Source organism: Rhinoraja longicauda, chromosome 30, assembly GCF_053455715.1.
Source record: "Rhinoraja longicauda isolate Sanriku21f chromosome 30, sRhiLon1.1, whole genome shotgun sequence".
Lineage (NCBI taxonomy): Eukaryota > Metazoa > Chordata > Chondrichthyes > Rajiformes > Arhynchobatidae > Rhinoraja > Rhinoraja longicauda.
In genome coordinates this window covers 5,816,240-5,831,570 of record NC_135982.1, presented here as the reverse complement: position 1 = coordinate 5,831,570, position 15,331 = coordinate 5,816,240, and the positions used below count along the sequence as shown (strand labels likewise).

The 15,331-nt window shown below is 41.0% G+C and overlaps 1 protein-coding gene across 1 annotated transcript in view; it reads left to right on the top strand.

Annotated features, from left to right (window-relative positions):
• pex14 (peroxisomal biogenesis factor 14) overlaps window positions 1-15,331 on the top strand; it is a 247,389-nt gene that overhangs the window by 132,416 nt on the left and 99,642 nt on the right. Inside the window, exon 4 of the mRNA XM_078425303.1 lies at window positions 2,347-2,469. Within this exon, the coding sequence (XP_078281429.1) occupies window positions 2,347-2,469 (123 nt within the window). The remainder of the gene's footprint in view (window positions 1-2,346; window positions 2,470-15,331) is intronic.

Here is a 15,331-nt window from a genome sequence, read left to right as displayed (position 1 = left end):
TTGGACTTTTATTTTGATAACTTAAAATATGGATAAATTATAATTCTATATGTTCTTTCAAATCCCAGCGTGCATTGTTATATTGTAATGTGAATGCAGTTATTTCCCAGTAATCGGTTGACTTATCAGTCTCTGCATTTGTCATGTTTATGCCGCAATTGTTGTACCTTCAATATAGATGTTGAACATAGATCCCAGGGCATACTATGAAATTTGAGCCCAGAGAGGGAAGGGAAAAACAGCACTGCTCTGCAAATTAAGTGAAAAAAAACCTGATGCTTTATAAGACTGTGATACCATCTCCCATTTCTGAGAAATGTTTGATTTCTGAAAACAATTAGGATGAGTTCATCTTGGTCCATGTGCAGAATGTTAGGTATGCCTTAACGTGTGACAGAAAGCTATGTATTCACTTGTCATCCCGCAAGGTCTGGCTGCAATAAACTAGACGGGCACTCGAAATGGAACACTGATGGAGTGCTGCTGTGTTGGAGGTGCAAACGATTGTTCCAGATGGGACTTTAACTTGACTGTGAACACAAAGAATAATTTTGCACTATTTTGGAAAAACACAAAAGTAGTCTTGGTTTCCTGGCCAGTTTTTGTTGACATTCTGAAATATGTCCCGGATGTGCTCAGATTATTACATGTGGGAGCCAATACACACTATTTAGTTGCTATGTTTCTGACATTGTGGCAATGACTAATTTAACATTACAGTATTTCATTGCTTATGAAAACTGCCATATAAATCCAAGATTTTTTTGCTTTCTATGCTGTTTGTATAATATAAATTCTTATCACAGCTGTTGTGCTTCCTGTACTCATTGATGAGATTGCAGTCCTCTAATTACTCTTTGGTATCTATTATTTCTGTTAAAAGATTTGGGAACATTTTGATTTATTCTAAGAATTATGTATCCATTTTAATTCTGCAGTTTATTTATGCAAATTGCCATTTGAGGTTGAGATGAGATACATGAAATGTAATGTGCCATGCTTATTTTAATGCAGCGCTGACTGAGGTAGTAACCCACTCTTAAGAATTCTGAGGGCATTAGCCTGGCTCCAGTGTTGATTGGAAAATCTTGCACTTCGTGCTGAGTGGGGCGGTCGCAAGGAATGTGGAAAGACTTGGCGAAGATGTGGGAGGGGGTGGGGGAGTTAGGTGGGTCGGGGAGGAAGTTAGGTAGGTTGGGGGATTGATGGTGGGAATTTGACGTGTAAAATAGCAGGGAGAGGATGAAGAAGGTAAACTTCAGCCAGGAGCGTCAGCTGCTAGGTTTAATTTGAAAAGGCATGGTACTGAGGCAGGCAAACTCTTTTAAAATTGTAGAACCCTTGCAAGTACATCGATAGTCAACACTCTTCCATGTCACCCACACCCTGTTTTCATTTCAATTAAATAAAGCTGTAAGTCACAGAGTCAAGTTCACGATTTTAATATTTTTATCTCCTGCATTTAAAACTCTGCAATTTCTTTTTGTGGAAGTATTATTCATGTGGGCAGCATTTAAAAGACACATGGACAGGAAAGGTTTGAAGAGAGAGCTAGATAGAGCTCTTAAGGATAGCGGAGTCAGGGGGTATGGGGAGATGGCAGGAACGGGGTACTGAATGAGAATGATCAGCCATGATCACATTGAATGGCGGTGCTGGCTCGAAGGGCCGAATGGCCTACTCCTGCACCGATTGTCTATTGTCTATTGTTTAGAGGATATGGGCCCCATGCGGACAAATGGGACTAGCTTAGATGGGGCATCTCGATCGGCAAGGATAAGTTGGGCCAAAGGGCCTGTTTCCTTGCCTCTACCACTCCAGCTTGAATGCACTTATTTTTGTTTTGATGATTTTAATATTTTCATTGTAGTATATCCCATTCATGTGAGCTACTGGGTGAATCAGCTGCACCTAGCCTTATATATGGATGAATTAGAATAAGTGGTTGGTGAGCTTTCCATTTTAGTACCCATTTGATTTCCTGCTGCTTGCCTCTATTTATCTCGAGGAATGAAATGCTACAGCTAATTTAAAAATGATTGGTAGCAGCATAGAACAAATTACCTGAAATATCGGAATGAATGTTTAATGATTAAACTTGTTTTAGCTTTTGAATATTCAGAACAGCTTGGATTTTCAAAACATTAGGAACCTCTTGAATCTTTAGTTGAATCCTATGATAACAAATATAATGATGCCAGTTTTTTTTATCGTTGTTTAAATCAAAATATGTTGTTGAGACTTTGTTTGAGCTCTGTTCATTCACTTCATTGGCGCACAATGATAGGCTTGAACTTCCATGGGTGACAATTATTTATGTTATTTTTTTATTTATTTTCTCCATAGGCTTAACAGATGAAGAAGTGGAGATTGCGCTCCAGCAGTCCAATACTGGCAGTGATGAGGAAATAGGACCTGCCATCCAACCACACCTGGTACAGCCTCCATACCTTGCTGCTGTGCCATACCGTACGTATTCTCAGACACATTGGACAGACCTGCTTTCAAGATGTGTAGGAAGGAACTGCAGATGCTGGTTTAAACCGGAGATAGACACAAAAAGCTGGAGTAACACAGCGGGACAGGCAGCATCTCTGGAGAGAAGGAATGGGTGACGTTTCGGGTCGAATGGAAGTTATGCAAAAAGCAATGATAATCATGGAAATGTGGAGCCCACAATGGTCCATTGTTGGCTGTGGGATAGGTGATAACGAGTTATACAGATGGTGGATCTTAACAGGACGGCAGTGAAACTAGTAAGACAACTAGGGTGGGGGAGGGACGATTTGTCCTAAGTGCCGTCTATATTTCTCGTTCCCCTTTCCCCTGACTCAAAGTCTGAAGAAGGGTGTCGAACCAAAACGTCACCCATTCCTTCTCTCCAGAGATGCTGCCTGTCCCGCTGAGTTACTCAAGGTTTTTGTGTCTATCAAGATGCACGCGCCTTAAATGGGAGAGTCTAGGACCAGAGGACATTGCCTCGGAATTAAAGGACGTTCCATCAGGAAGGAGATGAGGAGGATTTTCTTTAGTCAAAGGGTGATGAATCTGTGGAATTCATTTTCACAGAAGGCTGTAGAGGCCACGTCATTGGATATTTTTAAGGCAGAGATAGACAGATTCTTGATTAGTAAGGTTATCAGGGGTTATGGGGAGAAGGCAGGAGAATGGGTTTTGGAGGGAGAGATAGTTCAGCCATGATTGAATGTCGGAGTAGACGATGGGCTGAATGGCCTAATTCTGCTCCTGTCACTTATGAACTTAAATTTGGCAAGGAAAGTATGATTGTTTTACCAGAGAAAATTTGGATTAGAAATGTGTTGGTAAAATGTATAGTAAAAAGTCTACTGAGATTCAATGTCTAATATTTTCCACACCTATTTGATTTTAAAGTAGCCAAGTCCAATGAATTGTACTGCACCTAACGTTTGCGTTTTTAGCTTGCAAATGTGTGGAAACAATTCATCATATTACTGTTTGGGTCAAGTGCTCCACTAATTATGGTGAGCACATAGATAATAGAAAAGTGCCACACAGGAACAGGCCCTCTGGCCCACAATGTCTGAGCCGAACATGACGCCAAGCTAAATTAATCTCATCTGCCTGCACAGGATCCATACCCCTCCCTATCCATGTGCCTAACTAAAAGCCTCTTGTACTCCACTATCATACCTGCCTCCACCACCACCCCTGGCAACACGTTCCAGGCACCCACCATCCTCTGTGCAAAAAAACAAAGCTGGCCCTACACTTTACATGCCTTTCATCTTAAAGCTATGCCATTAAGTCTTTGACCTTTCCACTCTGGGGGAAAAAAGGCTCTGACTGTCTACCCTATCTAGACTTCTTATAGTTTTATATACTTCTATCAAGTCTTCCCTCAGCCCCTTCCAAGTAGTTTGAAGGTCTTCCGGTATGTCTAATTCTGTACGTAACCTGGTAATTTTCTCAAATTAATATGTTTTTGCTGTGCGCCAAAGATACTAGAGGAGCAAGATAGACCACTCGACCCGAAAAACTGTAGTATGTCACGGCGCCATTTTAGTAGGCAGAAACTTGTAGAAACATTTTTAAAGAAAAATAACAAAAATCTGTGAATTGATAGATGAGATATATTCTGCATTTTTATGGTATCATCACACATACTGATATAAATATTGCAGTGGTTCCTATGCAACAGACATTTAGCAGCACATGTCTTTGCTTTTTGTTAAAAGGAGAATGTGGTGGGCATCAAGGGCCTTAAAAAGGCATTGATAGGCAACGGTTTTATTACAAAAATACCTGCCTCACACATACATCATCACACCCCAAAACACTGATTACACTGCGAGAAGCATAGCGAACGGCGGGTTTTGCCTACTAAAATGGCGGACTACAGTATAGGCGATTTCAATGGAGTGGTCCATCTTGTTCGTCTAGTAACTTTGCTGTGCTCTTGTACTCAGTCAAAGGCATTCAATATGCCATGTTTTACTTTTTAAAAGTAAACCTGTGTAACTTTGAGGTAAGTAAAATTGTATCTGACAAAAATGGATGTAAACTTCAACCATAATGCTTACCCCTGTCTTCTCTCCACCCCCTTAGATTTTTGTCTTTATTTGGATGTCTAACTGATATCATGGCATTGTGCATTTTGGCCAGAATGTGTGCCATTTATAAATAACATCACACCAAGGTGGCAAAAACTTTTATCAACACCACAAAAATCCACAATCATTATCAACTAGAATGACAGTCATCCGTTAAAATTTCTTCTCCGTTCCGGCGTTGGAGAAGAGTCCCGACCCGAAATGCACCTGTCCAATTTCTCCAGAGTTGCTGTCTGACCCACTGAGTTACTTTCGCCCTTTGTAGCTTTTTCTTTTTGTAAACCAGCATCTGCGGTTCATTGTGTCTTCATTTAGCTAATCCCTCCTGATCACTATGTCTCAGTACTGGAGCTACCAACCCAACAGCACTCTGAGAGCATCTTCACCACTTAGAACTCAGCTGTTCAGCAAGTGAAGGCAACATTATTTCATAGGATTCACAGCTTAGAGACAGCCCTTTTGGATCCATACATTCCTTCTCTCCAGAGATGCTGCCTGTCCCGCTGAGTTACTCCAGCATTTTGTGGAACCCGAAAACGTCACCCATTCCTTCTCTCCAGGGATGCTGCCTGTCCCGCTGAGTTACGCCAGCGTCTTGGGTCTACCTTGGATCCATACATGCTCTGCTTGGAGCACTTTCCATCCTTTCCTCGTGTAAATCTTCTCTGCATTGCCCATTATTCTATTTTCCCATAATGTTTATTTAACGGTACCTTATTGTATCCATACTAGTTTGCCTTCACAATTCCCATGTTAATCCATGGCTATTTTTGTAATAAAACCATTGCCTATCAATGCCTTTTTAAGGCCCTTGATGCCCACCACATTCTCCTTTTAACAAAAAGCAAAGACATATGCTGCTAAATGTCTGTTGCATAGGAACCACTGCAACATTTATATTTTTCCCTCTGTCCTCAAGAGGCTCCAATGGATTGGAGATGTTCTCTTGGCAATGTAGAATAAAGTTACTTAACATATGTTCCCAAGTGTTGTTCGGGGGTTTCTGTTACTACACCTGTTCAATAAGATCATGTCGGGACCAAGTGCTCGACAAGTCCAAACAGGACTGAAATATTAAAGAGTTGTATTTTTCCTCTGGTTTAATCCTATCTACCAACTGATTTTAAAGCCATGGAATGCCACCAGTTGTCTAATAATTTAATTTTTTAGATGTACATTTAGGAACTTAGGTCTGTTCGTATCATTCATAATTAAGCTACCAATTGTTACACAGCTGTAGCCAACTTTAGGAACATTCAAACTATTTAATACTGTAACGTTGCTGATAATGTATAGAATAAGATTTCCATTCACTTGGAGAAGTGACACAGAGTCTGAAGAAGGGTCTCGACCCGAAACATCACCCATTCCTTCTCTCCTAAGATGCTGCCTGACCTGCTGAGTTACTCCAGCATTTTGTGAATAAATACCTTCGATTTGCACCAGCATCTGCAGTTATTTTCTTATATGTGGAGAAGTTGATCATCTCAAATTCCAATGACTTTAAATTAATATATCATCTACTCCTCATTTTCGCACTTATTCATGTACGTCAGCGAAGAAACGTAGATGATTCATAAAAGGGCGGTGAAATGCTGGAAAATTTGTGGTATTTCCCCACATCACAGAAGCCTCTCAACCAAGGCGAACATCTATGAAGACATTCACCGCCCCCTTCAGTGCACCAGTGCAGCTTTTGGCCTATTGACAATAAAGTTGTTTGAAGATAAAAACCTCAGGCATGGCACAAAACATGTGGTCGATCAGGCAGCATTAATCTCTGCCCTCATATACTTCTGAGACAAGGCTTAGGCTACCTCAAAGCATTGAAAAGTTACCACAAATACAACACAGTAAACCCTCGCAATAACGGACCTCTATACAGCGGATTTTGTTACTGTTTATGCATTTTGCTGATTATGCAACGCAGGGAAAAGATCAAAATTGCACACAGGATTAAACCAGGCTCGCTGGAGCTGTGAGACAGCAGCTCTACTAGATGTGCCACTGGGCTGCCTGTTTAAAAACCTATTCTGGAAAAAAAAAAAAATCTCCACTGACTCCTGATAATCCCTGGGCCAAAATGGAGAAGGGCATTCAGGTTGGCATATCCATGTGACGATAAACATAAAAACCCATTGTAAATAACCACATGCCATGTATAAAGTACAGCCTCTCCAACTGATTCAGCTTCTCATCCTGCATCTGTGGTGGAGTAGTGGTTCAACATTGACCTTCTCAGTCACCTTAAAATTCACAGAGGCAGGATGGAAACAAGTTGTCTGCCATCTCAAGGACCTGGCGAAGAAGTAAGGTGAAGAAAATTGGTTGTTAACAATTTCCAAACCATATTAGTGTAAGAAGGCTCTCGGCCCGAAACGTCACCCATTCCTTCTCTCCTGAGATGCTGCCTGACCTGCTGAGTTACTCCAGCATTTTGTGAAATCCAAACCATATTATGTCATTATCAGTATGGCTCGGTTAATTTATTATCTGAAAAGAACACACATGCATGTAAACTCTAAATCTAAAATATCCAGTTTCATTAATGCTTTAGAAAAATTTAGATGCGTTTACACTCACAGGGGATGGCGCGCTGGCACAGCGGTAGAGTTGCTTCCTTACAGAGCCAGAGATTCGGGTTTGGTCTTGATTACGGGAGGTTGTCTATATGGAGTTTGCACGTTCTCCATGGGTTTTCTCTGGGACCTCCGGTTTCCTCCGGTTTCCTCCCACATGCCAAAGACGTACAGGTTTGTAGGCTTTGAATAATTGTAAATGTAGGATAGTGTTGATGTGCGGGGGTCGCCGGTCAGCACGGACCCGATGGACCGAAGGTCCTGTTCCTGCATTGTATCTCTAAACTAAACTAAAACCTGTTTCTTTTCACATCTGGTGTTAACTATCCAAAAATGAAAGTGCATGTATTTTTTAATTCTATGTTGTAAAACAAAACCCAAGTGAGTAAATCAGGAGGATGTCCATAATGCTCATCTTGACATTTTGGCCCACCAATGTCATCACATCTGTTACTTTAAAGTTGCTTCATGAAGGCTCACTTCTTTTATTGTTAACCTGCGTATAAAGTCAGAAATGTCCATCCTAGCACGAGAGGGAAATTATTCTCCAGGGTACATTTGTTTGGATTTTCCCATGAGCTTCCCGCAGTTTGACTGATTTGCAATCAGTGGATCTTCCATTGTTTCTGTTTATGCAGGTCTGGCCGTGTATTTGTGGCAGCCCATGATTTTCGAAAAGTATTGCAGAGCTGCCGATCTTGTGTTCGATCTCAGTAATTCTTTTTATTCACAAAATGCTGGAGTAACTCAGCAGGTCAGGCAGCATCTCGGGAGAGAAGGAATGGGTGACGTTTCGGGTCGAGACCCTTCTTCAGTAATTCTTTACTTGGTTGTCCTTTTGTCCAACGACCCAAGCCAGCCAAATACAGTGTTCACAAGATTCCTGAGCCTCCAGGGAAAATTCCGACCGCAAAAGTGGTAATTATTATATGGCCAGTGACTTTCTGCAGTTGGGATTTAATTTGCTAATATCAGCATCAAATCCCCAGCTCAGAGAGATAAGAAATGTTTAGCTTAGTTGAGTTTTAGTTTAGTTTAGTTAAGTTTATTGTCACCTGTACCGAGCGAGGTACAGTGAAAAACTTTTTTTCTACCTAGATGGAAGATGTTGGACTGCCTAAAATGTACGGAAATATTGTCAAAAACAGTCAAAGAGGTGCAGTGCAGGCTTGGATAGGCTTCCACGCTGGCATTCTTCACACCAAGTATTTCAATAGTTGATCAAGATCAGACATTCATATTATTTATTATTATATTTTCATATTTCAGATACATATTTCATATTTCATATATTCATATTTCAGATATTCAGGTAGAACTGTTTTTAAACTTCCCCATAGATTGATGCTGGATGTATGAACCAGTTATTTATAAACTTAACAATTCCTTTGAGTTCACTTCAGAACTGTCAGTTTTGGTCAGCAGATCATTGGGTGTTAAAACCTGTGTGGTATCTTTGAACGGTGCACTAAAACTCCGTTTTTTGTCAGCCTATGTCTAAAACGACTAAGTCCTAAAGCTAGTTATTGATCCAAGAACCACCAGTGTGAAACCTTATTAAAGATGCCTTAATCTCCATTATGTATATTTTGGAGTATATTCCCCTGACCCAAGGGAAACCTCCTGCCATCATCAATCCAATTATAGCATTGATATTCTGTGTAGGTAGATCTCATCGAATGGTGCAAGAACATCCGTACCAATTGAAGGTTCCCGTACCAGGCTGCAAAGTTGCTTTCTTTTATAAAGCAGCATACCAAAGTGGGGGTGATGTTAAGAATTTAGACTTCTTAGAATTAAAGCCTACCGTCTTTCTACAAAGTGCATCACTTTGTTTTTAAGTTAATTTACAGGTTATTGGATTTACTGCCCATTCTGAATTTTACCAGATGCTGCTGAGTATCTGCCTGACTTGGTTTCAACCAAATTTGGGGTGGCTAAATCTGTTCTGTGAATTTTTGTGTAACAGTTTATCAACGTGTAGTCCGAGAAAGTTAGAAAGCAAAATTCACCTTTGCTGAATTCCTGGTGATTATAAGGCAGCTGTAGATACAAGGAACTGCAGATGCTGGTTAAAAGACACGCAAGTGCTGGAGTAACTCAGCGGATCAGGCAGCATCTCTGGAGAACATGGTGACGTTTTGTTCGGAGCAGGAGTCATAGAGGGGGAACAGCGAGAGAGGGTCTCACAGAACTGGCAGTGAGAGAGGGTCTCACGGAACCCACCATGATATCTCTTCATGGATTGTGTACTTTGAAGGAGTTCTCCTACCTTTCTCCGACGGGGAAATCTAAAGAAGGTCCTCGACCCGAAACCATGTTCTCCAGAGATGCTGCCTAACCAGCACTTTGTGCCTTATTATGCGGCAGCAATTGGAGTTATTGTATTCCATGTTTTCAAGCATCTCTCCTAATTTATCTGTATCAGAACTCTGAAACATTGTTGTCCTGAAACTGAATGCCCTTGAGATCTGCTCTGTGTTTCAGTATTAACTAACGTCTTTGTATGAGGTTGAATGATTGTTTAATTACTTTGGATGAACGTGAATTCCTGGAGTAGAGGTCAATACATTCAAAGATTTTTTTTGAAATGTCTTTGCATATGAAGTCTGCATACTTTGTTGCATGTTTAACAGGATACTTTTGTCCACCTGAGTTTAATAATTTATTCATGTTATTGGCAATAAAATTGATTTTGAATACTTTGCTGCTCTTATATACCCATTCTCTGCATTTATAGAGGGTCTACTTAGAATGATGCTTCGAATTAAAATGGCAGTGGGAAAATAATCTAACTTGCATTGTGCAAATGAAAACAACAGCCTCCCCTTCCCTCCCATGATTGCAGTTTATATTTAAGAAAATAACTGCAGATGCTGGTACAAATCGAAGGTATCACAAAATGCTGGAGTAACTCAGCAGGTCAGGCAACATCTCAGGAGAGAAGGAATGGGTGACGTTTCGGGTCGAGACCCTTCTTCAGTCTGAAGAAGGGTCTTGACCCGAAACGTCACCCATTCTTTCTCTCCTGGATGCTGCCTGACATGCAGTTACTCCAGCATTTTGTGATACCTGCAGTTTATATTTAGACTTTCATTAAAATGTGAACACTCAGGTCAAGCCATCTACCTGCATATGAACCAAAAATGTCACTGACTTGAAATAAATGACACCTATCATCTTTATCTGATCAATTAAAATGGCAACTTGAATGCTCATAAGGCTAAAATGCATTTCAAAACTATCTTTGGATTCTGGTGTGAAGTGGGATGTGCAACATCTGTCTATATACTTCTGCCATTACCACCATCCAGGGTCTCCTCTAGATTTTTGTTTAGTTTAGAAATACAGCCCAGAAGCAGTCATTTGGCCCACCGAGACCGCACCGGCCTGTGACCACCGTACTACCAGCACTATCCCCCACACTGGGGACAATTTACAATGTTTTTTTAACCAAAGCCAATTAACCTACAAACCTGTATGTCTTTGGAGAGTGGGAGGAAACCGGAGCTCCTGGAGAAAACATACGCAGTCACAGGGAGAACGTACAAACTCCGTACAGACAGCACCCTGAGTCAGTATGGAAGCCGGGTCTCTGGCTCTGTGAGGCAACAGCTCTACCGCTGCTCCACTGTGCCGGCCCTAATTGGGGAGACTAAGCTTGGACGAGGCGATTGCTTTGCCAAGCACCTCTGCCGTGGCCACCTGGAGTACCCACTTGATAGTCATTTCAGTTCCTCTCCCTATTCCCACACCTACCTGTCTATCCTCAGCCTCCTCCACCGCCAGGGTGAGGCCATATGCAAACTAGAGGAACAGCACCTCATATTTCATCTCAGTAGACCACAACACAATGGTATGAATGTTAAATTTTCTAATTTTAGTTAACCCTCACACACGTCACCCCTCCTTCCCAATACACATTGCTATTTAACTATTCCCTCATTCTACTTATAAGTAATATTTCAGAAATGCTTAACCTAAACTTTTTTAACTTTACGTGCATTCATAAGAACCACCCAACCTTCTTAGTATATTCTTGACTCCAGTAACTTTTGTTTATACTCTAATCTAACTTTGACAATTATTCTTGCTTTTCTTGATGTTTAGATGATGTTTTGCCCAATTGGGAGTAGCTAGAACTCGAGGGCTTAATTTCAGAAAAGGGCTCGTGGACGTGGGGAAGAATTCCTTCTCTGAGGTTCATGGCTCCTGACTCCGGATTTCAGAGAGCTGCTGGGGTTGGCTCAGGCTGGTGATCGAGGCATTTGCATTACGGAGGAGTGGGGGCTTAGAAGGGAGAGTAAAAAAGTGGATCTTGTGCTGCGATTGCAGCAGCTCTGATCTCATTGAACACTGGAGCAGGATCGAGGAGCTGATTATGCTCCTCCTCCCACCTCCTGGTTCCATGTTCCTCCTCTGACATCTCAGTATATGCAATCCGTTCATACCACACTAACCTAAAACAGCATGCCGCATGGGGAGTAATGCCTGGATCATAGATTATTGCCATAAAGGGGATATATTCACATACATACTATAGAACGTACAACAGTACAGCATGGGTATGGGCCCTTCGGCCTACATTGTTTGTGCCAAACATAATGCCAAGTGAAACTGATCTCATCTGCCTGTACATGATCTACATCCCTCTATTCCTTGCACTTCCATGTGCCTACCTAAAAGCCTCTTCAATGCCACTACCATATCTGCCTCCACCATCCACCCTTGGCAATATGTTCCAGGCCCCCACCACTCTCTGTGAAAAAACCTGCCCCGCGCACCACCTTTAAATTTCCCCCCTTTCACTTTATATCTTTGTCCTCTAGTGTTGGACAGGTCCACCCTGGGGATAAAGGTTCTGACTGTCTACCCTATCGATGCCTCTCATAATTTAACATATTCTATCGTCTCCACTCAACCTCCGACATGCCGTACAAGCAATCAATTTACTTTTTTAACTGTCTTGCCAGTTAGTCGGGATATTGACAATAAAATATATTTCTACACCCAGGGTCCGATCTGAATCTCACCGCTAATTCCAGTCACTGGTACTTCCACTGCACATTTTTCCCCTCAGTGTGTAGTACTTTACATTCATTATTGAATCTCATTAGCTATTTGTCTGACCATTTGCATAACCTAAAAGCTTCTGCAAATGATTAACTGTATTCTCCGCTCTGCTGCCCTTTCTATTTTAGTGTCTTCTACAAATTTGACAAGCTTAAAATTGATTTTGGCATCGTTTGTTTATGGAGATTTGAAGCTGTGGGGATCTAGGCACCTCCAGTGCTGTACTGCCCCCACCACTCCTCCCACGAACTGACGTTCAGATGTTCACTGGCACTTGGGTTTCTGTCTGAATCCTGTCAATTTTGGGTTTAAAAAAAATTCCCCATCTGAATTGGCGGGAGTGATTCCTGGAATTTAAGGGCTTGTCCAATGAGAGAGTAAGCAAACCAAACCTAAGCTGTGGAATATAGAAAAATGAGGTCTTTTCATTGAGCCAGACAAAAGTATTACAGAGACATAAGAGACAGCAGATGCTGGAATTTTGACCAAAAAAACAACTGCCGGAGGAACCTAGTGGGCCAGGCAGCATCTGCTGAGGGATATGGACAGATGACGTTTCATGTTGGTACCCTTCTTCAGTCCTGATCCAAAACGTCGTTTATTCATTTCCCTCCACAGATGCTGCCTGGCCTGCTAAGTTCTTCCAGCCCTTTGTTTTTTTTGCTTACAATTCTAACAGTCGTTTAAAGGGTGGATCAAAGGATGATGATTTCTCTGGGACGATTTGAACTACACGTCACAGTTTCAAAATAAAGGGTTTGTAATTTTGGAATGGGACGAGAAGAAATTTCTTCACCTAAAGAACTGCGAATCTGTGGAATTTTCCAACAGTACCGCAGAAATTCAGTCATTGAGTATATTCAAGACAGAAATGGATGGATTTTTAGACATTAAGGGAATTGAGAGATGTGGGAATAGTACAAGAAAGTGACACTGAGGTAAATATTTAAACTACAGTCTTGTTGAATGGCAGGGCCGTAACAAGGGGCAGAATGGCATTCTCCTGCTTTTCCTTGAGTATAGTGCCACATTTTGTACATTACAATTTGACCCTGTTTCTATATGTAGTTCATTGCTTGAAAAGTGATTTGGAACAATCTGAAGAACTTACTATTTTGTAAGGACACCCGGATATCGTTTTTGATTCAAGTTAAAAATGGGCTTGCGATGATACGACATTAATGAAGGATGTTAGGGCTATAAACCCAAATCTCATTGAAACGTTTAAGGTTATGCAAGAACTTGTCAGGGTGAATGTTATGAGGAAATTCCTTCTGTTTGGAGAGTTTAGATTTAGCGATTGGTGGAGAAATGAGGGTGAAATTAATTCTCTGAGTTGTAAATCTTTATAGTTTTCTGTTCCAGAGAGCTTTAGCTTTTGAGTTAGGTATTGAAAAGGTTGAGATAGATGTTTGGACAATACGAGAACACAGCTTTTGGAAATTGAACTGGAACATCGGATGGCCAAAAATCAGATTATCCATAATCTCCTTGGTGATGAAGTTGGTTTAAGGGACTTTTGACCAATTCCTGGCTCTTGGTTCTCATGGAGACGTTAGGTATGTATTGATGCTCTTTGAAGTCAATTAGTTATATTAAAAGTTCCCTTTTGCGGAGATAAATGAAGCAGCTAATTTTCCGATCACCAAACAATTGAGATGAAATGAGACATGGTTAGATTTTTGTTGATCACAATAAATGAAGATTGAATGTTAGTTAACACTAACTGGACCGTGACTTAATGTCACATCTGAATGACAATGTCTCTAACAGAATGCGCAACTTAGAGGATTCACAACCTCTGGACCTTGAGGCAAGATTGCATTTAATTGAACCTAAACGATGTTAGAATACTAATATTAATTTGTTGATTTGTAACAATGGTCTGATCTGATATTGACTCACAATTCTATTCCTCTTGAAACCTATTCACAGCTGTAAAACTTTTTACTATTTGTCATCTTTGCCTTTGTTCAAAACATTCTTGTTAAAAAAATGCCAAACTCTTTCCAACTCATTATATAATGAATTTCATTGTTTCAGCCGATACCTGTTAATATGTTCATTATCTGCAATTACTAACTGTCATCCTTTTAATTAGACATCTGACAGACAGAAAATAGCTTGTTTTATTCTTGTCAGCAACTCAAATAGAGTTTTACATTTTTTATTGTTCTGAACAGCTGTGGAAAAGTGACTTTATGTTAGTTTTATGACAGATTATTTAACTGTCCTCTCACCTTTGAAATAGTTAACTCCAGCCCAAACAGATTGGATGAGTGTTTGGTAGCTGGAAGGAGACATTCACTGACATTTACCTTGTGCTCCGTTGAGGACATTTCTTGCTATTTGGCCCAAGCAATTTCATTCAGTGATTCCAATGTTTGTAAGTGCAAAAATTCACACTCCTGTAATGCTGGCCATCCACTTAGAACATACAGCACATGAACAGGCCCTTCAGCCCACAATGTCCGTGCTGAACATGATGCCGAGATGATCACTTACCTAAGACAGACACAAAAAGCTGGAGTAACTAAGTGGGTCAGGGAGCACCTCTGGAGAAAAGGAATAGATGACGTTTCGGGTCGAGATCCTTCTTCATTTACCTACCTGTACATAACATATCCCTCCATTCCCAGCATATCTATATGCCTATCTATATATCTTTTAAATGCCACTAACGTATCTGCTTCAACCACCACCCCGGCAGTGCATTCCAGGCACTCAGCACCCTCCGTGTGTGTACAAAAATTGCCCTCCACAGCATCTTTAAACTTTGCCCCTCTCGCCTTAAAGCTATGCCCTCCAGTATTGATTTTCCCATCTTGGGAAATAGATTCTAACTGCCTACCTTGTCTGTGCCATTACATAGCTAAACTACTTTCATTATTGTTAGATTTACACCACCTACTCAATGGCAGTTTTGTCTGTAGATATATCGGGGTCATCATTTATACAATGGTCTGAATTGTAATGGCAGATTACATATCAGTCAACCTAGGCCTGCACTTCATCCTCCAGCACCTAGACCGCTAGGGGACCTTTGCCAGGATTCTGTTTGTGGACTTTAGCTCTGCATTTAACACC